The 23,211-nt window shown below is 42.1% G+C and overlaps 1 protein-coding gene across 2 annotated transcripts in view; it reads right to left on the bottom strand.

The window, feature by feature from the left end:
* Positions 1 to 8,010: 8,010 nt before the first annotated feature.
* Rab3c (RAB3C, member RAS oncogene family) overlaps positions 8,011 to 23,211 on the bottom strand; it is a 189,993-nt gene continuing 174,792 nt past the window's right edge. For both annotated transcript variants that reach the window (XM_041663264.1, XM_041663263.1), the window contains exon 5: positions 8,011 to 14,291. In XM_041663264.1, the coding sequence (XP_041519198.1) occupies positions 14,104 to 14,291 (188 nt within the window). In that variant the 3' untranslated portion in view covers positions 8,011 to 14,103. The remainder of the gene's footprint in view (positions 14,292 to 23,211) is intronic.

Below are 23,211 nucleotides of genomic sequence, written 5' to 3'. Positions count from 1 at the left end.
CACCCAGTAATATACTGCTTTGTTCAGATAAAGAGAAATGCGGTCTTCTTAGCTTTATGGAATGTTAGTAAGAGAGCTGTAGTTTTAAGTGGTAACAGTCATCTATTGCTGTATAATGAATGGTTGTACTGTTTAACAGTTTGAAACACTCAAACTCTGCTTCAGTTTCTTTAGGCTCGGAATCTAGGAGTGATTCTGCTAAGGATTTCAGACTCTCATGTGGATACAACCAAGATATTGGCTGGATCTGAAGTTACCACAAATTCTACTCAGGGTACATTTGTTCCTAACTTGTTCGTTTAGTGGTGGCCATGTCTAAGATCTCCTCTACACGTTTCATGTCTCCTTCAACACCTGGCCACTGGCTTCACTGAAAGAGTGATGAGAAGAGAGAAGGCGTTCAAGAAGGGGGCTGCTGTCGTGGCATAATCATACTTATAATGACATCTTTTAACGTCTGTTGCTTTCTATTTGATGCGTTCACTCTGCACTCAACAGTGGGTCCCTAAGATGTGTGGTATGTGATGATGATGTCTTCAGAGGTCTCTACTGTAAAGTGTTGCATTATATGACAAATATGATGAAGATATGGGCCTTTAACTGTGATAAAACATGGTAAACGTTCATTGCAGATTACCAAGTAAGTGTAGGGGTTCATGAACGCAGCAGAAGTCAGAGGGGAAGGAAGAAAGGATGTGAAATAAGAGCAAGGCCGTGAGGGTCCAAGTGCGGTGCCGTTCAAGACTCTGACATTTAAGGATGATGCTGAAGAACAGAGATGTGTGCAGGAGTGCTTGCTCTGAGTGTGAACAAAGGTTCGCAGACTCTCTAGGCATGAAGACTGGTCCCTGGAGGCCAGGCAGCAAAGAACGAGAACATGGCGTTCATTTCGCAAGAAGTTACAATTTGCCAACAACCAGGATTTATTTATTAACCTGTTGATTGATTGTGTACACATTAAATAAATAATTGTAATTTTTTTAAAAAAAGAATCTGCTAAGTTTTCTGTTATATATTTACGACAATGTAAAACCAAGACATGTGTGAATCCCAGGTCTTGGTGTGAGATAAGATTGAGAGAGAAGAAGGAGGGGTAGTAGAGAGGGTTTGGAGGGAGGAAAGGGGAGGGAGAATTGATATAATTTAAAAATAATTTTAAAAAGAACCACTGACGGAACACTTCATAAACAAACCTTCTTTATAGTCTCAAAGGCTGAGAGGATGAGATCAGGGTCACAGTGTAGCCCAGCTCTGGAGAGTCTGTATTCTATGTATGCAGCAGGTGGTTGTGTCCTTACATGGAGCAAAGGGGGCAGAAATGTCTCTTGTGCTGTTTTCTGAGAGATATCTAGTCTCATGACCTGATCACCTTCAAGAGACTCCTATCCTAGTAATACCCATGGAAGGATGAGGATTTCAGTGTGGGTGACAGTACTTGGGGACTAGGGGCGTGGAAGAATGCCATCCTTTTACTAAGAAGTCAGCCCCCCAGGGATGGCCTACCACACTGAGTCTGTGCAGAGAGTGAAGACAACCCTCATGGGCACCTTGAGAGTGTGTTCTGTAGCAGGTGGCTCATTGAGGAATAACAAGCTCCCTCTGCTAATCTGGTCCAATGAATGCAATGCCTCTGCATTCATTTAACTCAAAGGGCATAGGAACTAGAAGAGGCCCGAAATGATAAAAATTCTTCAGGGGTGAATGAAGTCACTTTGAAAGCCCTTGCCACTCATTTGTTGCCTGTGAGGTTGTTTTCTGCTGGGCTCACCTAGTTCTGTCTGTTGGATGTGCAGGTCCAGATGGCAAACCTAATGTAAGGAAGAGGGCAGAGGCAGGAGGACAACTGTAATGACCCTTGAAGACCTCAATAACCTCTGCAGGCAAAGAAAGCCCCAGTTTTCTCTGCATTTGGGAAACCTGTATTGACTTCATTGATTTGTGCTTTCTCATTTTGCTGCAGTTGTTTTGTGTTTTATAAAATCAGAAGCTATAAACACATGATAAGGTTTTAAAAGTACACATTTCCCACCGCTAGAGATTCTAATGTAATTGGTCCAAGTGGATATAAGGAGTCAAGTTTAGAATTGACTTGGACTGGGCCATTATTATCTCTACAATGCTCAAGCTAACCAGTGGCTAAGTTCTTTACCTATGGAAGGAGCCAAAGAGGATGATGAATCATTGGCATGGATGTCTGACATGAGAACAGTATCAAACTCTGCCCCACCAAGTGAATAGACGACTGAAATTATATGCTAAGAGTCTTTGGAAGAAAACTGAAGATAGAAAGTAGTGTTTAACTCTGCTTGCTCTTAGCTGTCAGATCATGGAGTGACTTTGGGATGATCAGAATATTAAAAACATTTACATTTCAAATCCAAAGATAGCATCCTTTTAACTGAAACTATTTTATTTATAGCCTTGACCTGAAGATCAAATGGAAATGAAGGATCATGAATCTCAATGAGATGTTATGCTTTTTAATATCACAATGTCCTTGAAAAAGTCATTCTACCAACAGTGCAGGAAAAATCACCTAGACCTCCACTGTTTTAAGTTGTGTGGTCTCTGAAGTCTTTTTTACTGTGGATTCAATGTGTCAGTCATGTAGGAGAAACACTTCTGGTCCATAGAGAAACATGGCAATGCCTTTCACAGAGCAACAGTAAAGTTGGGAGACAATGTGACAAAAAATATGGAAGGATTCCTCAAGAGTAGCTGTATTTTAAACTAGAGAGAGAGGGAGGAATAGCATCTGAATCTAATGTATTTTTTTCAAGGCATCCCTCTTTCCTATGAAATATTTATTTATTTGTCCTATAATGTGTGTGTGTGTGTATGTGAGAGAGAGAGAGAGAGAAAGAGAGAGAGAGAGAATAAGAATAAGAATAAGAATAAGAAGAAGAAGAAGAAGAAGAAGAAGAAGAAAGAAACAGAGAGAGAAACAGAGAGACAGAGAGAGGTTATTTCAGTAAATACCCTCTCCCCTCCCATGGCAAAATCCACTTTTTTATTTAGCTTTTGTCTTTTGTGAATACCAGCCTTTTCTTGTTATGACAATATTACTTGCCTTAATCTCCATAATTTCTACCATTTACACTATTCTCCCCTCTAAAGTTTTATTTTTACTGTCCTTTCAATGTTGACTTGCTTCGATAGGTGACTCTTGTCTTTTGACTTTCTGTTCTATATATAGAGGCAAGGGCAAAATGACACTGAAGGATATGCTAATGATGCTTGCTCAATGGTACTTGAAAGGCCATGGGACTGCATCACACCTGGTGGAATCCAAGGCGGTGGGGGAGCATAAAGGAGCAGCTGCCGACTCTTCCTCCTCCTCCAAGCAGATTTGTGAGTGGCCAGCCATCTGTAGCCTCAAGTTTTAAATTTACCCTTCATTTGACTGATGAAATACTTCCTAACTTCTAGTGAGATATATCTCTCATACTCTCATGCATATATATATATATATATATATATCATATACATGAATATATTTATATATTATCACTGTGGAGATGAGATACTTCTTGTCTGGGTTAGCTTGTAAATTATAAGGAAAACCATAGTTTCAATATCTACAGTATAAGCCTCAAAGAGGGTAGTGGTGATTTCACTGTAAATACTTGTTAAAGGGTCAGTGCCCAGTACACCAGTGGAAGTGGTAGGAGAGGCAAAGCCAAACATCAATTAGCTTGAGATAGTTGCACAGAAATTCTCTGCTATGCAGGGAGAGCATAGAGGTGACAAGAAGAGCAATAGAAATGGGAGGCTAAGGCTTGGATGGAAAAGGTCATTGCTTCTATTTTTCTGTAATTCTACCTTTATTGAACTTTCCTTCAACATATAATGACATATAAGCCTTTCATTTGAAAATAAAACTTGACTTATTTCCATTCGGTCTGCCTCTCCTTTACTTTTTGTTCAACCTATCTTGTAGTGGCATTTCAATTGTATTTTAATAAATAAAGACTGCCTGAAGACCTGACAGCAAAATAGTTCCACTGGTCATCCTTATAGACCAGGTTATGGTAACATACACCTTTAATCCCAGTAGCCACAATGACAGGCCCCTTTAATCCCAGTAGCCACACTAATTGCTAATAGTGCATGCCTTTGATCCCAGCCCTAGAGAGGAATCTAAAACATTGGGTGTTGGAGAGGGGCAGGAGATGGGGATGGGACAGCTATCAAACACAGTCTCATTCTGAGATTCCTGGAACCAGAATGCCATTTCAAGGTAAGAGCAAATAGCTGGCTGTTTTGCTTTTCGTAGAACCTCAATTTCTGATCCTGAGTTTTCATTAATTGTGCTTCATTTGGTGCCCAACTTTTTGTGGCATGAACTTATGAAAAAGCCATTTGTTTGAGGCTTTTCTAGCCATCAGCCAAGGCCAGAGTTTGGATTGGAATTCCAGATCTAGGAATTGGAACTCAAACCTAGCAACCTGGGTTTGAGAGAAAAACTAATGCTACTCACTCCCATCTGCCCCAGCTTAGCTTCCATGTAAAGATAGAAAATATACAGAGAATCTGGATGCTGTATGTTATTGTCTTTGAATAGTTTGACTGCTGAGGAAAAAGCAACAGCTGCTAAAAGACATTTGATTATTAATGTTGGATTAATCAAACCTACGTATTTTGAAAATGCCTTGACCTCAAAATTTAATTCAAAGATATGTTACTTTGGAGAAGAGGTTTTGCTTTTGTCCCCAAAGGAACTGAGAGGTTGCGGATTTATTCTGGATTAAGAAAAATAAGGTTTGATCAAGGAAGACCCTCTGAAAAATCTCCAGTGGGAACAAATTACCCAGATGATCCAACACTTCAGAGTACATTTGTTGCAGTTTCCTCTAAGTTCTTCATCCAGAACAGTTTCAAGACTGCTGGCTGAAATGATCCAGCTTCACAGAATATTCTAGTAAGGACTTGACCATAATCCTAAGTTTTCTTTGGGTCCTCATAAGATTATTATCACCCGCAATACCCACAGTCATCAGGAAGTAACCTAGAAAACTGCACCCACAATCCACAAAAATGGATTGTGGATTTTTTTTTAATGTGTTGGTTACAAATTGCTATGGTCAGAAAAAAAGCAAAATAAAGGAAATTAGATATAAGGTTCTTGTTTTTTTTTTTTTTTAAGCCAGGCATTGGTGGTGCAGGCCTTTAATTGGGAGGCAGAAGCAGGCGGGTCTCTGGTGAGTTCAAGGTCAGCCTGATCTACAGCCCTGGGTTCCAGGATGGGCTCCGTAGCTACTGGAAACCCTTTCTCTACTGCCTCTCAAGAGGCTGACATTGGATCAGGCATTCACCTTGTCCAATTTTTGGAGATATTTCACTTCCATAACACGTAGTTTTTCTCCACTAGTTCTCTACTTTCTCACCTAATACAGCATGCCTTCCCCTATTTACCTTATTATAAAACTGTTCTTGTCATGTTCTTGCTGGTTGGCTTTACTTTTAAGACAGGATTTTAGTATGTTTCACTGGATAGCCTTTGGCTAGCTATGTGGACCAGTCTGGCCTTGAACTCACAAAGATCTCCATGGCTCTGCCTCCAGAGTGCTGGGCTATGGATAAACTGGTGCCAGCAGTTGTATCATGTCCTAAGGCTCACCGTTAAAGAGAGTCTGAAAAGCATTCGGGATGTCTCTACCATCAAACTTAAGAGGATCACATGATGTCCACTATACTCACGCATCCTGTCCTGCCTAGTTTTAGCTTGTTACTTGTCACACATTACAGGATTTGGGAAGAGGAGCTTCAGTTGAGAAATGACCCCATCAGAATGCATGGAGGTAAATAACAGTGCATTTTCTTGATTAACAATTGCCATGTGAACCTCATTGAGGCTGCTGCCACATCTGGGCAGATGATCCTGGGCAGATGGTTCTGTAAGAAGGCTGAGCAAGCCATGCAGAGAAAACTAGTTAAGCAGTGTCCCTTTGGCGTCATTTCATGTCATGAATGTTTGCCCTGGTTTCCTTCATGATGGACTCTAAGTTGAAAGCTGAAATGAATCTGTCCTTCTTAGGCTGCTTTTGATCATGGGGTTTAACACAGCAGTAGAAGCCAACTAGAACACATCCCATCCATATGCCATCCTTGAGGACTGTAGCAACAGTTGTTAAGAGTGATCATGAGGTCTCTAGGCTTCTAATAGAGGAACCCGTGGTCTTTGGGTAGCAGAGGTGAGGTTTTCCCTTAGCAGGTTTTTATCCTATAGTCAAGGCCTTTGCAACAGTCAAATTGAATAAAATGCTATCTACCTTAAGAGATTATAGTTATTGGAAATCACTCCTATACTTAGGTACAAATTCATACATTGGCCACGAATAGACCTAGATAAATACATATTCACTGTCTGTCCTCAGTTCAGGTTCTCAGTGTTATGTGTAGGATTATTAATGAGGAACATGGATGGTTATAAGAAGCAAAGATAAGACACTCCTAAACCAAACATAATACACTGTACATATAAAGATTTTAAAAGATTCATTATGCTAAGACTGGGAATTTCAGGAATATAGTCTCTTAGATATTTATTGTAATCTCCAAAAAATAAAACAAGATCAACTCAGAGAACAAAACCACTTTCCATACAGAATTCACACATAAACTAGATACCTAACAGAGCACGTACCATTTTTACACAATTAATTTCAGTAATGATAATAATAATAATAATTTCACAATGTGAATACGCTTTATAGCTTTAAACTCAGACAAGAGCTTCTGTGGACACAGGAGGAGTCACAATACTTGCTATGCAGCAATTAGTTTTCAACTAAACACCACAACCACTATAAGAAAGCATTAAATACTGTCTCGAGAAGAGTTCCACAGTGTCATCACCAAGAAGGAGACCAGAGTACCCGGTCACAAAGGAGAATCTTTCCTTGTGCATTGTCCGATGCCCTTAAACAAAACCAGAGCTACAGAAACACCTGAATATATATCTGCCCAGGGGACGTTGGATTAGGCAATGCCTTGTGTTCTGGTTCGTTGGCAAATGTCTAAATTAACTGTCTAAAATGGCTTGAAAGGAATTCGTGTTTTGTGGTTCAGTGCAGGGGAGTACAATGATGTATCAGCTTGCCTTCTACAAGGAGATCAGAATGCAGAGCACTAAGTTGGGCAATTTATGTGTTTCAGTCTCCATAGTTGTGAACTCTGTCACCCTTCTCCTCTCAGGGAACACTCTATGGCCTTGTGCATTAGCATGCTTGGCCCTGATTCCTGGGTCATGACCCTTCAGAGGAGTCACCCTTGATTTTTCTAGTTATTGTAAGTCTCCATTTTTTTTGCTCCTATATGCTTCCATAATCTACCAGTTATATTACACCATTTACTTCTTATATTATGCCACACTTCTTCCATGTTGGATTCTCACAGTGCTGAGCATGTGGCAATCCATGACCATGTGACAACAAACGAAACACTTAACCACACTCATAAAGTAGCATTCTGTGGCCAGCTACCTGCCTCTACTTTTATTTTCCTTTTAATTTGGCACCAAGTCTTTGCTAGTGCCATCTCTGACCCACCACTTTCATCTCAATTCTGCTGTGAGTTCTGATGAGCACAGCTTCCTGCCCGGCACGGTTACATCTGGGCCACATATTGCCCACACAGCTCAACATCGCTTAATATGATTGGCACTCTTCACAAGTCAGCTTCTGGTCAGATGTCATCGAGAGAGCAGAATGTTTACTGTGTGCATGTAGCAATGGCCTCTAGAACCAACTGCACTCTGTTGATTTCAGTGACTCAATCATAAGGTATAACGACTTGCTACATACTTGAAAGAAAATGAAGACTGATAAAACTGGGCTTTACCTTAATAATTGATTCAGCAAATAGGAAATTAAAGTGGTAATCTAGCTTAATTTTCATATATATAAATATCTTTAACTGTGATAATCCAACTACTAGTCTGGGGACACCCCTATGAAATTCCAGGACAGTAAGTGTGCTTCTGAGCATAGAGCTTTAATTGTGTGTGTGTGTGTGTGTGTGTGTAAAAACATCCAAAGGGTTAAGGATTTTGATTGATTTTTCTTTTTTTTTCTATCAGCATTGTGGACAATTGAGAGTTGAAAGTGGATATTACATTATCTACAAACTAAAAAAGACACTGATAAGGCTAAGAGAACCCAAGACTGACATTGCTGAGTTTGCAAACAAAGAACAAGATTAAGTAACAATAAGATATTTATATACAATACAAGAGTGGAGCATCTCCATAGACAGAACGTGTGATCAACTTTTCAGAGGAGCAAAGGTGGCTTCTGGGTCTGCATATTTTTCTTAGGTATCTAAATTAGCTGCTTGAGACACTCTTGTACGAAGATTAGGGGCAATTCTGAGCTATAGAGGTGAATACTTTATAAAACAAACTCTCAGTCATTCTTTCTTGGAAACAAAACCCACAATTCTAAAAGGCAAAACTGACATATGTTTTCAGGTACTAAACGGTTTGTTTATAAATGGGGAAAAAAAAAGTACTTCTAAGCAGGCACAGAGGAGATCCCCATGGCGTCAGAAAAATGCTCACTGTATAAATTGCACCACTAGACAGATACTACTACAAGAAATCATTTAAATAAGCACACGGCTATCAAAGCAGCTCACACATTCATCATAATTCACTTGCACACTAGTTTATATACACTGAGTAAGTCATTAAATATTGCACTTATTGGCCCATGAACCCTCAATTCTGAGGTGTTGAGAAATAGAAAACAAATCTATTTTTTAGAACATACGTCATGCAACATTTACGACATTTCAGTTCTACAAATACCAGTAGGTAGTTGTACATTTGGACAGTCCAATGGTACCACGTCACATCTGACATTCACAATATATTAACAGGAATTAGAGGACAGTTCCCATTTATCATGCTTCCTAGGGATGACGGAACGACGCATGGAAAAATCATCCTATGGACACATCAGACAATCCTCAAGCTTCACTTTGACAAGGATTACAAACTCACTGGTAAGAACACATTAGACAACCCTCAAGCTTCATTTGACAAGGATTACAGACTCACTGGTAAGATACAGGTCATGCTCACATCCCTGACACCCAAGTAGACACGCGGCTCATGGACCACCCGTGTCTGTGAGAGCAGCACTCACGAGCCTCAGCCATCCTTAGCCACATGTGACAGGAATGTGGTGATATTTCCATACATAAAAACGCTACAGCAACTCTCAGTTGTCCACAATGAAAGAAAAATGAACACAAGAGAATGAAATCCACAGGGAGTCCACAGGTTTATTTCAGCAAGTAATCGCTGATGGAAAGTCCACCAATAATAATTGCTGAGAGAAAATTAATGGTGAGACTTGGTGTTATTCTGAAAGGATAGTTCTTTTAAGGTAGACTAAATAATTTTTTTCAGAAATCGGGAAGTATTAAAGGATCATGCAATGATAAAGTCTAATACGTCCTTAGCTACATGATCTATTCTTAATATTCTACTCCACGCGCAGTTTTGAAACAATTCATTTCTGTTACCGCCAACGTTTGCAAAAATGCACTTTCTCTCTACCCTCTCTGCCTTAGAAGACCTGGCCACAGACTAAGCAAATCCATATGAGGAATCCATTTCATTGAACTTTGAAGTACAATATGAGTGGCAGATGGTGTATAGCTAAATGCCCCCTTTTCTCCGCGCAGAGAACGTGCCATCAATGGAGAGTTGTCTCTTCTCCAAAAAAGCTGTCAGTGTTTGCAAGTGTGTCATGAGAGGGGCAGTGGCATGAGTGTGTCCCAACTGTAAATATGTCAATAAACTCTAGGAAGATTTTTTTATGGGTGTGCCAAGCATTTCTAGAATGGTTTTAAAATACATTTATGAAATACCACTAACAATATGTAGGTAAACTTTATATAAATCATCACAACTTATTCCCCCCCCCCCCCTTAGGGGATACTATATGTCTAGAATCTAGAGCCCTTTAGGTCCAGTATAGAGGCGAAGTTTTTTTTTTCCCCCATCTGTTCATAAACTTTATCCAAATTTATCTTTTACCTGATTTGTCCTAATTAAACTCAAGGGTGTAGAAAAGGTTTATGTCTTAACTGGTTTCTAGGAAAAAAATGTCACCTAAAATATAAACAACTCTGAAAAGCTGGTTTGAGTATTCAGAGGTTTGGTGTACGCAGGAGACTTCTCCATCCCACCGGTACACAACTAAGGAGCACACAGGCAGAGCTGTGGACCCTGGACCATTCAGAGGAGCAGAAAGGCCTGCCAGGTCTAATGCTCACCTAGAACCCCGACACACCACACTGAATGTGCACACGAAGGAAGTCCCCAGGGTCAGTCATGAAGACTGAAATTTAGACAAAGACAGTTCCCCAGACAGATGGGTCGGCTTGCAAGCACACCAAAAGATACCTGATTGAACATTCCAACATTACGATGAAGCTTAGAAACAAACATGAACTTTTTGGTCTAGGATCATCTGTCATGTTTGTAAGCTCATTCTTGTAACCATTACCACATGTAGCTTCTATCTCGGCTTGGGGAAGCTTGATAGAATTTAGATACATTTTTAATACAGCCTTACAAATGCCACACAAGTAACTAAAAAAAAAAAAACCCAAAGGACAAACTTAGCCATCCGCTCTGACAGCTAAAGCATGTGATGAATCACTCTGAAGTTAATGTTGTTTAGTGGAAGTTCAGTTAATAGTGAAATGCCATATACTTTAAAATTACTGTTGTCACAGACACAATTAAAATTAAGAAGCTTAAGTTGGCTCCCGGAAAAAAATGATAAACGTGCTGAATAAATAAATAAATCTGGATAAGAGTGAAATAAATGTGATAAAGACATTTCTCACGGAGCACACTGACGTCTTGCGTAACTCCAGTTGCGACTTTGTAGAATTTGTATTTCCCGTTTATCAGTACAACTGAAGCATACTAGGTCCTTTTCTAATACCAACTTCAGCACTTAACATGGCATTGAGCAATGTTAAACTTTAAGTGGCCCTCAGGAGGACCTTCACAAACCTCTTGCTCCTTGTAGGCATTAGAAGCTCATGACGGCAGTAGGTGCTGTTTGAAGAGGGAAACAACAGGGAACGGCACCATTGTTCTAAGTCAGTTCTTATGGAGCCCATAGAAGTGATGCTGATGTAACTTGCCTTCTTGGGGCAGAGGACAGCTCATGCGCCTCCCACATCTATTCCCACTTCAAGGTGGCTGCTCAGGCAAAACTACTAAGTTGTATTAAGACAGGAAAGGGATGAATCAACACCAGCATCCTGGGGAGGGGTGTTTTCCTCAACTCGTTGGGGTTCAGTCCAAAAAGCAGTTGAATGGGCAAGAGTGCCCAGGTGACTGACAGTAGGGGACATGGAGGACACACTTAATCCTAGCTTAAATGAATCAGAGAGAAGAAATGATGTCTAAGACCTACAAAACAAGGGTAACTATGTAGTTTTTAAACATCTTTCTAGGTACAAATTTAGCCAGGTCATTAGTCAGAAGGACCTATTCATATTTACATTGATGGGAAGAGACGTAGTGTGTAATTGTACAAATGTACGTAGTGGCCAAAGATGGAAAAACCTCAGGATTACAGTATTAGAATTGATAAGATACATAGCTCAAGGCTTATAGATGATCAGTTACCTGGTTTCCATTTTCCAGTTTTGATTTTACAACAAAGATATCTTGATGACATTAGGAACAGAGGCTCTTCTCTCTTCCTGTGTCCTGGGAAGAACATGGGCAGCCTTTTCTTTTATCTTAGTGACACATCTCTCTGGAAATTTTTACTGAATTGTTTGGAATGAAACACACAGCAGGGTGGGAATTTCATGACTTATACTCAGTGGGGAAGACTGTGTTTCCATGGGAATTGGGGAAGTAGGAATTATGCATTGTTCTGGGGGCAATGACGCTAGCGTTGCCCCTCTGTCCACTGACTCGCACATAATGGTCTAACTTTGGGGTTCCCCACAGAGTGTGTGAGTGGGCACTTGGCTTGGGTCAGTCAATCTTCAGCTCTTCAGGGAAGTTTCAGATGAGCAAATGAGATTGCTTTCCTTCCTCTCTTACCTGTTCTCAGTTTATAATGTACACAATGTCCTTCTGAAGAAGCCATTTAAAGCACCCAAGTGAGGCCTTTTACACTCTTTGCATGCATGCAAGGAAGGAGGCCCAGGTTTCCCGGCTTCGTTGTTTTGTATTAGATAAAAGATGAGTTTGACAGCTATAGTATTCAACATGATCACAATCTGACTCAGGTCATAGAAATAGGACAATGGCATATGAATAAGGAACTACTGCAAAGAAATCCTACTTTATGCCCTCTGCTTCTTTCTTCCCCTTCACGTTAATTTCTATTGAATCTAGGTGTCAATAAAATTTAATAAGACATTAGTGTTTTCTGATCTTTGGTGAGCCAAGACTTGCTCCTCTGGGTGTCAAAGCGAAAACTTACCACTGATTTGTAAGTTAGAAACCAAGCAGACGAAAAGAAACCATCAACAGACTGTCCTGTCGATAGCCTTGCCCAGCAAGCTTGAGTTAAATACTTTCGTAAGATATTTCTCTGTTTCTAAAGGGGAGAGTGAATCTTTTACACAACCACCCAAAAGGAAAAAGTCCACCTAACGAAACTGTCCTGTCCTTCATTCTGGGCTGCCTGGTGTCTTCAGAAGATCCTAGCCATAAATACTTCTGGAAGGTGGAGACTTCCTACAGTCGGCACAGATTGATGGGTGTGTTATTTCCATATGGTCTGCAGAAAACCTGCAGAAAAGACTGGATGTTCAAGTGGCCTTTCCCTCTCTCCAACTGCCATGGCGCTTCCGTTTTCTGTTCCACTCCGCCCTGGAATGTTCTGTGTAACCTGAGCATGGTTAGAGGCGTATGTGATGAGAGCATGCTTAAATCCTCTGAAAAACATGGCAATCAAAGGGATCTTTTCCTCCATGTGGGACTCCCGGGACGGTTACCTGATTGCCATCTAGATAGGTGGAAAACCTTGGCTGAAGGTAGAGCAGAGAGTAATGGTTGGGAAGTCCGCCTACCTTCTCTGAGAAGAGAAGCCTTGACAGAGCATCAAGCCAATCTTCCTTCTAGAACTGGTGCTGACTCCAGAGAGCCATGGTAGGGTGGGACAGGCTATTAAGGGATGGAGGCCACTCAGCCCATGGAAATCTATGGCTACTCACGGCACTGGCCTTCCTGGTCACTACGCTTGTTACATAACTGGCATTAAGTAGACGTTTTCTCATGGGTCATGTCTCTCACATAAGCAGGCATGGTAGAATTAGTGGGAAGCTAAGTCCTGGGGTAGGGACCTCGATTGCTCTTTGTTTGGATCCAGTCACGTGGATACTACTGACTTAGAAAACTTACAAGGGCCTTAGAAACACTTTAATTTCATTTTCTTTTCTACTTTTTTTTTCCGTGATAAGAATTTTATGGTTTGTAGCTCAGGCGTACATTAACTCATCCTTCTGCCTCAGCTTCCCAAGCGCCATTGGACCCACCCCCTTCATTTTTTTTAAAAGAGACAATACACCCTTGAATTATTATTAATGAAAGTGCAGTGTATATACATTTCCTTATATAAACTGCCCAGACCTCTGATAGGGTCTCCAGTCAAGAGCAAAAGTCCCACTTCCTTTTCAGTCAGACCAAGTTTCCTGACATCTCCCCCTGCTCGCAGTGTACGTACACAAGGGGGTTCCTAGGTCATCATCCACACAAATTTGAATCCAGGGCACAAAAGTTATTTGCCGTGAAATTATAGTCAGAGGTTTCAGCAACAGCTTAACCGAGAAAAAAAATTGCAAAAGAAAGTCTAGAAGGCAAATAAACAACGAGTTACATGCAAGTACCAGGTGTTTATAGATGAACGACTCTTACAAACGTAAGGTCGAGTTTGCCACGTACTAACACAGGAAAATCGCTCAAGGTTTGAATGCATATATGGGCCACTGACATCAAAGACTTCCTTCAAATAATTGTTAGGCAGTATAAGTGGAGGCTACTAGACCATTTATAAATGCTATTTCTTGGCCGCCCTGGAGCCACTTGGAGCGCCCGTGTGGGAGACATTAGCAGCCACAGTTGGGCTGTGGCGGGGGAGGCGTATCCTTGAGTCTCGTGCTCTGCTTCGCGGCCGTGATGGCTGGGTCGGTCTCCAGGCTCTCGGACATTTTGTCACAGATGATGTCCACAAGGCGCTCGAAGGTTTGCTTCACGTTCACATTTTCCTTGGCGCTGGTTTCAAAAAACTCAAACCCTGGAGGAAACAGAGAAACAGCTCAGTCATTGCACGTATTTGGAGTTCAGCGAACTCAGTTACGTTTTTTTTTTTTTTTTTTTTTTTGGTTTTTCGAGACAGGGTTTCTCTGTGGTTTTGGAGCCTGTCCTGGAACTAGCTCTTGTAGACCAGGCTGGTCTCGAACTCACAGAGATCCGCCTGCCTCTGCCTCCCGAGTGCTGGGATTAAAGGCGTGCGCCACCACCGCCCGGCTTTTTTTTGGTTTTTCAAGACAGGGTTTCTCTGTGGCTTTGGAGCCTGTCCTGGAACTAGCTCTGTAGACCAGGCTGATCTCGAACTCACAGAGATCCGCTCAGTTACGGTTTTTGAATGCGGAGGTGATGAGGGGAGATGTGGTCTAGACGGAGATGGGAACTCGACGTGCAGTGCGACCCATTGGCCGTGAACACAAGGTGGTAAAGCGGGATTGATGACGCCCATCCTATTTGTCTACTGTTTTATTGATGCTGCCCAGCAAGGGCGAGGAAATTTTATGAAAAGAACTCAAGAGTATCGTTAAGAAAAATTATCATTGCCCGGCGGCGGCTGTGGCTCACGCCTTTAATCCCAGCACTCAGGAGGCAGAGGCAGGTGGATCTCTGTGAGTTCGAGGCCAGCCTGGTCTAAAGAGCAAGTTCCTGGATAGGCTCCAAAGCTACACAGAGAAACCCTGTCTCGAAAACAACAAAACAAAACAAAATTTTAAAAAATTAAAGAATTAAAAAATAAAAGTATCATTAAGAACCCTCCCCGGCCAGGCCAGTCCACTGACACTAACTCCTTGCTGCTGCCACTGGTATTATCCTAACTCTTGGTTGTCGGCTTGACTGGATTAGGAGCAAAGCACTAGGCGTGTCTGTTGAGCTGGCGAGAACTGACTTAGTCGACGAATCAACCCCTTGATGTCCTGATTGTGAGGTGGTGAAGGGTATGGGTGGGGTTGAGTTGGTGTGACTCCGTTACTGAGGGTGTGTCCTGAGTATTGTATCTTCCCCCAGTTACTCCGTGCTGTTTCCTGACCACTACAGAATGAATTGTTCTGCTCAGCCACAAGACTGACTCTTCTGGAAAAACAGAGCCATACAGCTCCCTCCTCCCTTAGCTTGTTTTGTCTGGCCAGCATGGACTTAGACTTAAATTCTTTTCTCATTTCTGCATTCTCTCAAAGTTATTAGCTCTCTCTCTCTCTCTCTCTCTCTCTCTCTCTCTCTCTCTCTCTCTCTCTCTAAAAGGTTTAGAAATGACATTTTATATTCTACTGAGAGAGGGACTATGAGGTTCCCATACATTCAGGTTCTAACTTTTTCCTCCGTCTGTCCAGTGGCTGCCGGTCATGCGTCTAAAGGAAAGACTTTATCTACTGCATCTACCGGACCACGAGGTGGCGCAAAAGAGTCACCGAAATTCCCTTGGCCAGTTTCAAACTCGAGTTTTGAGCTGGGTTTTCATCCAGCAGCCAGGCAGGTCTTCCTAAAGCTGCTCTGACTATCTGGTGGGGGCTGACTCACCTGTCTGTCTATGGCAGTAAAGTTTTTGAATCACTGGGAAAAGGAACAATAAATTTCAAATGAGCAACAAAACTACAGGGGGACAGGAACCACGGGGGGCCAATTCCCACTTCCGGGATGTGCCTGGCTGGAAGCAGCCCCGGTGAGCAACTCTGCACACAATGTTATCATTCCATTGTTTGCATTCACATTCCACTGCCAGTCAGTTGCCATGGCAACTTCCCCACTTGGCCAGCCAGAGATTGGTCTGGTCCGCTGGGGAGAATGTTGATTTAGGATGTGTTGGGCAGAACACAGAAAGCATTTTCTAATCCATTCTCAATTTTACACCCTATAAATCCTTCTGGTTGCATCTGGTCCTATCTCAGAGGAGACACAAAGATTCAAAATTATTAAATCCAGTGATTTTTTTTTTAAATGCCTGGTTCCTGGTACCAAAATAAAAAACATAGCCTAATACTTCGCATCTATGTTCAAATACCCCCCGTAACTACAAAACAAAACAAACATAAAATATTTATTTTCTGAAAGAGAATTGAAAGAGAAAATAAATGATTTTCTTGAGTTACAATTTCTAATTTCTACACAGTGCTATTTGATCAGATGATTAAACCCAGGTTGCGTATCAGCTGCTGCCCTGACAAGATCTGAGCAAGCTATTGCAGGACTGGGAGGTTAATCATCAGTAGATTGAGGTTCTAGAAAACAGCACAAGGTGTTTCAGTCCACCTTTGGCTTCCGTTTCTCTTTTATTGTTTTATTGTCGGCACAATGATCCTGTTATTCTCTTGCAGTGGACATTTCTTTATCTTCGGACAAGGCCAGCTGGTAGGGGCAGTGCTGAATTTCCTAATGTCAGCACGGTCCCTAGGGTTGGATCGTTCACTTTCCCACTGGATCCAGACCAAAGCAAGGCAAGCACCCTCTGAGCAATGTCATGGCTTAATGATGGGAGCTCTTTTGCCTGTTATTTTCTAGGGGCTGGAGCTTTTGTCCCAGGATCATTGGAAAGGGACATCGTTTCGGAAGGCTCCAACGATACAGTGAAGATATAAGCTCTTTGGATGAAACTTCGGAGGAAAAATAACTGTGAATTTGGGACAAAGCCGGGAAGCGGCTACAGGGTCAGCTCAGCCGTCATTTCAGCCAGCACTTCTACCACACGATAGTGTGGTTGGGAGGGGGCCAAACGTGAAGCACCGAGCCACTGATAAAGGATGTGGATCCCCCCCCCCCCCCCCCCCCGCACCTTTGTCAAAGTTAACTCCTTTATCTGGGCCTTAAGCTACCTTATGCTGCTGCTCTGTAAGCTGGGGACAGTAACATGATCTCTGACCATAAAATCAAAAATGTCCTGACTGCCTCCACGTTATGGTGGGGTCCTAGAGGCAGGCAGTTACTTGGGACAGAATATCTAGGAGATCCATGCGCTAGTACACCTCTCTTCTCCCCAGCCAGCATGGTGAGGAGGTCAGCATACGATGAGAATGTGGGGACTGCCAGTCCAAGTACCTTGACAGCCCACTGTCAACCTGCTAGGTTTCTAATCTTCATTGTTTTTGTTTATTTATTGTACTTTATCATATGTGGTCATGTATGTATGTGGGTGTGGAGGATGGAGGATAACAAGCAAGAATCTGTTCACTCCTACCATGTGGGGACTGAACTCAGGACATCAGAATCTGTTCACTCCTACCATGTGGGGACTGAACTCAGGACATCAGGTTTGACAGCAAGTTCCATCTTGCGGCTTTGACCTACTGGATCTGATACTATGAGCGAATTTTGATCTTAAAGCTCTCTTTTATGATTTATGATATTTGCTTCGCCCGTCTTACAGCATTATTATGACCCTCAATTGGGAAAGTGTGACGGCAGCAGAGTTAGGGACAACAAACGGACATTTTTCCAGTGGTCAGCACTGCGCAGAGAATACGGGAACCACTTGGAATATTTCTACCTTATTTCATCCATGAGCTGGCACCAATTTTTCTAGTTTTCTGATTAAGGAAAATCAAAGCCCAAAATGGATGAGCGATTTGTTTAAACATTCCCTCGGTTGGCTGGTAAGTGGTAGAAAGACAGCACCAATTAATCACCTGCAGGCTTCCCTGCCTTTCCGTGTGGCCTGAAGACAGGAACTACTATTTTGTTGCAGTTAAATGATCAGTTCTAGGGCAATTAGTAATTCGCATACACTTTCATTAATTTAAATAGTTTGAAGGTGATTAAACGGACCTGAGAGTGTCAGCGAACCAAACAATACATTCTTCTAATAATTTAAAATACCCGATGGGATTATGGAAACCACATCGTTTTATGGCCTAAAAAACGAACAGCTACAGAAGGTTCTGAAAAATGAAACTGCTTTTCAGTGACCCACAGCATAAATCTATCATAAAGCATGATGTTTAAACAGCGGGGGCACAAGAACGCAATCCCAGCTTTTAGTAGTCTGTTATTTAGTCGTTTATATCTGGGGGGAAATGGGAGTTTATCGTGCAACCCAGACTTCTGTGTCCATTTGAAGCACAAAGGTGAAACCTCTCTGGGAGAAGCCATTCACGTCCTCTACCTGTGTCCAGACATGTTTAAACTCACAACCACAGATGGAAACAATGGAGCCTTCATTCTTTGTAGGAGCTCCAGGGACTCTCTGATTTTACCTCCCAGTATCTTGGTATTTTTACCTCAGCTACCTCGACAAAATTTCTTGTTCTTGGAAGCCTTTACCCACCAAGATCAGCAACACATCAGTCAAAGAAGCCCTAACTAAGGGTCTTAGAAAACCCTTTTTTTTTTTTTTTTTATTTTCGAGACAGGGTTTCTCCGTAGCTTTTTTGGTTCCTGTCCTGGAACTAGCTCTTGTAGACCAGGCTGGCCTCAAACTCAGAGATCCGCCTGCCTCTGCCTCCCGAGTGCTGGGATTAAAGGCGTGTGCCACCACCGCGCCCAGCTAGAAAACCCTTTTCTTTTCTTTTTTTTTAAAGGTATATTTATTTATTATATATACAACATTCTGCCTCCATGTATGCCCACATGCCAGAGGAGGGTGCCAGATCTCAGTACAGATGTTTGTGAGCCACCATGTGGTTGCTGGGAATTGAACTCAGGACCTCTGGAAGAGCAGCCAGTGCTCTTAACCGCTGAGCCATCTCTCCAGCCCAGAAAACCCTTTTCTAAGTTTGTTTCCAGTTCACTGCCGAGGAAAGTGCAGATCATCACCATCATGTTGACCAAGGTCACATAGGAAGCCTGGCAGAACCCCTGACAAAGTCACTGTTTTAACTCCTTGCCCTGGACACCTGCTCCTTATGCCACATGCTCGACCGTTAGTAATGACACCACGTGTCTTCATCAGCTGAGAAGGGCATGCTCTCAGTGAATGCTGTCCCATTCTCCCTGTAGGAGAACATTTCCAACTGCTCTCTGGCAGAGGCGGCATTGCTCCAAACACAGAAGAGCGCATGTCCCAGCCAGCACGTTCCTGCCTGGGGGTTCTGGGCCTGGCCTAGAAAGAATAATTCTTGAGCTTTCTAAAACCCACGACAGGTGTATCCAGACACTAATTAAGTCCAACCCATTTGCTATCACCTCTGGAGAGCCGAAGGAGCAGCCGGCTATCTGGAAGGATACTGTTGGTGAGCAGGGCCATCACAATCCCTGGGTTTTGTGGCTAGTGTCACAGGCCTGGCCTGCTGCCATGGTTCTTCTCTACCTTGTTCCTTGAAGGTCTTTGCTAGAAAGGGTCAGAGAAGCCTGGTACTTTTTCAGATGGCTACATACCAGGAAACAAGCCAGGGCCATGAGGCCAAAGGCATGCTGCTCATGGAGGGGGCAGGCTCTAGGCTGTCCCTTTGCCATGAAGAATTCTGAAATGTCACAGCGCCCTACTGCTATTGTCCTGTGTTAGCCACTGTTCCAATATTGAGTGTTAAACCATTTCCCTCTCAGACCCTTTGTCCGGCGAGTTTATTCAGTTTTGTAAATGATATTAAATTTCCTCCCCAAAATGTATAGTTTCGTCATATAGTAAAACACTATTTTTCACTATAGCATGTTTCTTTTTATTAAATTCTTTTTTTTTAATTAACCCCAGGAAAGAAGTGCTGACCACTCTCTGGGCTCTCTGACCTCTCAGGTTTGAGAGAAAATCATAATTACGTCCTGTCCCCTTGTACCTTCTAAAACTGTACTGTAGCAACTATTTCACGTCTACCAGGCAACCATTTAGATTCTTGATGTTTTTCCTATCTCATCTTCCATTTCTTCATGGAGTTGCAGCTACAGGGTCTCATCTTCACTTTCCCTGTGGAATCAGATGAACCAGAACTGTAGGAAAAGGTCACTGGGCTGCCAGGCAGATGACAGTTGGGCCAGAAATAAGGCCTTCAAAGCAGCAGGACCAACTGTCATATTAGGCCCAGCCAGAAGACAGACTTTAGGAGGCGGAAGGGATGAGGGTTTGACCCACTTCCCTGAGGAATGGCCAAAGAAAGAAGCCAGAAGCTGGAACAGGAGCTTGGCCCAAGGCTAATGTTGATAAAAATAGAAAACAAACAAAATGGACAGGTCTTTCACACCCCGAGTTCCGGTTGCCACCCAGGCTTAACCAGATGGTGGGATTCAGAACCTAGACAAGGGTCATCATACAGTGTTGAGGAATGCTGACCTAAAAGGTCTCCTTCCTGCCCTTAACCTTCCACATTCTAGTTTTGCCTTCTTCAGAGCCAGAAATGCTCAGATTCCATCACTGATAAGAAAAAGATTGGCTAAATTTGCTGGAGTTGAGTCTGCACAGGCTACAGGAATATCTCATTCTCTGTTGAGTGAAGTTCCTTAGCTGGGCATTCACTCCGTACCTTCTCAGACGTCCCCCAGTTCTCAGACTTGCACCTCCACATTCAAATCTCCACTTCTACCATGCTTGTCCCTTGCACATCTGGTAAATGACTCAAAGGCCACCCCACTGCTTATCTTCCCATCTGAGTCTCCCTGAATCCTCCCTGAACCCTGCTGTGCATTTTCTCCCCCCAGCCAAAACAGAATTTGCCGAGTGCTGCATCTGGTGCCAAGACCTTTGAATTTTTAGTCAGGATTTTCCCTATTTATCATCAAGGTTGGGCACTGTCATTAAACCTTGGAGTCCTCAACCCAATGAGCCTGTGTCTGACATTCTTTTTTTTTTTTAAAAAAAAATTCATTTATTATGTACACAATATTCTGTCTGTGTGTATGTCTGCAGGCCAGAAGAGGGCACTAGACCTCATTAAAGATGGTTGTGAGCCACCATGTGGTTGCCGGGAATTGAACTTCAGACCTTTGGAAGAGCATGCAGTGCTCTGGCCCCGTGTCCGACATTCTTGACAGAGCTCCTCTCTGGCTGACCACTGTCCCTGCCCTTCCTGTTGTCCCTGACATGAAACCTGTGTTTTAATTGTCAGTTGTCTTTGCACTCTTCTTTAGATTTCTTGGTATTAACATCTGTATCCTTGGTGGGGAAGTGGCAGCTGCACAGAGAATGGCTTCTTTGTTCGAGAGAACGTCAAAAGCATCCCAATGCTTTTACAAAAGCCTTTCTCTATGTAGCCGACGTACAGTAAATCATGTTTAAATCTCACACCTGATTGCTACACTTATTAATTATTTATTTCACTTGCTCGTCCCCTGTAGCCATTTCAGTCTGAAGTCTCCCAGAAAGAGCTGAGTTCCCTTGGATAATAGCTCTAAGGTCTTGCATGGCAAGCCAACTCACCCTGAACAGTTCTGGCTCCCTGGTAATTCTTTTCTAGTATATATTTGGAATTTAATTAAGGGTTTATACCGGTTAAGAAAGTTATATAAGTAAAATTCAGCATAGCAGTCATTTTGAAGGGTCTGGATTCATAGCCTTTAACATAAAATGCTGCACCAACACTAGAACCCAATTCTAGAACATCTTTGTGACACCCAAGAGGAATTCTGTATCCAATGAGCAAGTCTCTGTCCATTCCCTGCCAGCCCCCTCTACTAAGTTCATTTTGCTCTCCAGTTAAATTGTTCATCCCGTATGGAATTCCTGGAAGTATCTGACACAGCATCTAGTAGAAGCAGGTGTCCAGCAGATGTTAGATAATTACAGGATTGATTGCTACTAATTGGCTGGGAGAAGCTGGTGGATTGGAAATGGTGGGGAAAAGAATCACGTATTCCTTTGTTCTCTGTTATAAAGGGACTGAACTTGTAAATAATTTGTCAGCTCTATTATTTCTAGATGGAGTTTACCAAGCACGGACTTCCATATTATATCCTTGCAGGTTTGCTTCATGGGGAATTTGTTTTTATCAAAAAAATAGAAAAAAAATCAAAGCATTTTTATTTACCCATGAGGAGAGGTGTTTCTGAAAAATGAGAAGTGTAGAATTGTTCCACTCCCTCTAATAACTCTGGACTTTTTTTTTTCAAAATATAAAATCTCTAAAAGTGTAGGAAAGCTATGTTTCTCTTGGGTTAACTTTCAGATAGATAAGGGTGGGGCTGGAGAGATGGCTCAGTGGTTAAGAGCATTGGCTGCTCTTCCAGAGGACCTGGGTTCAATACCAAGCAACCACAATACAGCTCAAGAGTGTCTGTAACCGTATTTCCAGGGGGATCTGACACCCTCACACAGACATGCATGCAAGCAAAAATATGAACACACGCAAAATAATCAAGCAGGAAAACAGAGAGATAAAGGCCATTGATGATGCAAGAACTACTGTTTGTATGCAGTAAGTACAATGCATTTCCAAGTAGAATCCGTTCCTTTATGTCCGTCACACATTTTCTTGCAACTCCTTAACATTTCATTAGGCTTTCAATGATAGAGGGGATAATTTCCACCTCAGCCTATTAATGAACTGTAAACATGAACATTCATAGCTGTTCTTTGTAAAAGATTTTCAGTTTGTAATAGCATTGATATGCATTATCAATTAGCAAGCTATACTTTTTGTAAGAGATGCCCATGAAACAGAGCAGTAAATCTAGTACATTTTCAAGTAACAGAGCCTGAACTAATGAGGTTTCATTGTGACATCCTTGGATGGGAAATCTGTAGGAATCTCTGTACTGTGTACTTTACATGAATTTTCTTGCTTTGGATCCAGACTATATGAAATAGTGCCTTTAAAATATTCATTTTACAGTTGAAAAATATAGATGTGTCACATATATGGAATGAAGGGTCCAAGAATAAGAATGTAAAAGATGTAGATTCCAGAAATAAGAATGTAGAAATGAAGAAATATAAAGTTGTAAGTGTAGGAGAATGAGAACAGATTGTCAGCAGCTTTCTCCGTGCTTGAGGATTAACTATTAACAGTGGGTTACTCTGCTTTATAACCCATAGCTCTATTTCCAAGGCCAAAGCA

This window comes from Microtus oregoni, unplaced genomic scaffold (genome assembly GCF_018167655.1).
Source record: "Microtus oregoni isolate MIOR12 unplaced genomic scaffold, Mior012 000014F_ref0000157, whole genome shotgun sequence".
Lineage (NCBI taxonomy): Eukaryota > Metazoa > Chordata > Mammalia > Rodentia > Cricetidae > Microtus > Microtus oregoni.
Note: the sequence above shows the minus strand (reverse complement) of the source record. Positions and strands in the feature narration are given on the sequence as shown.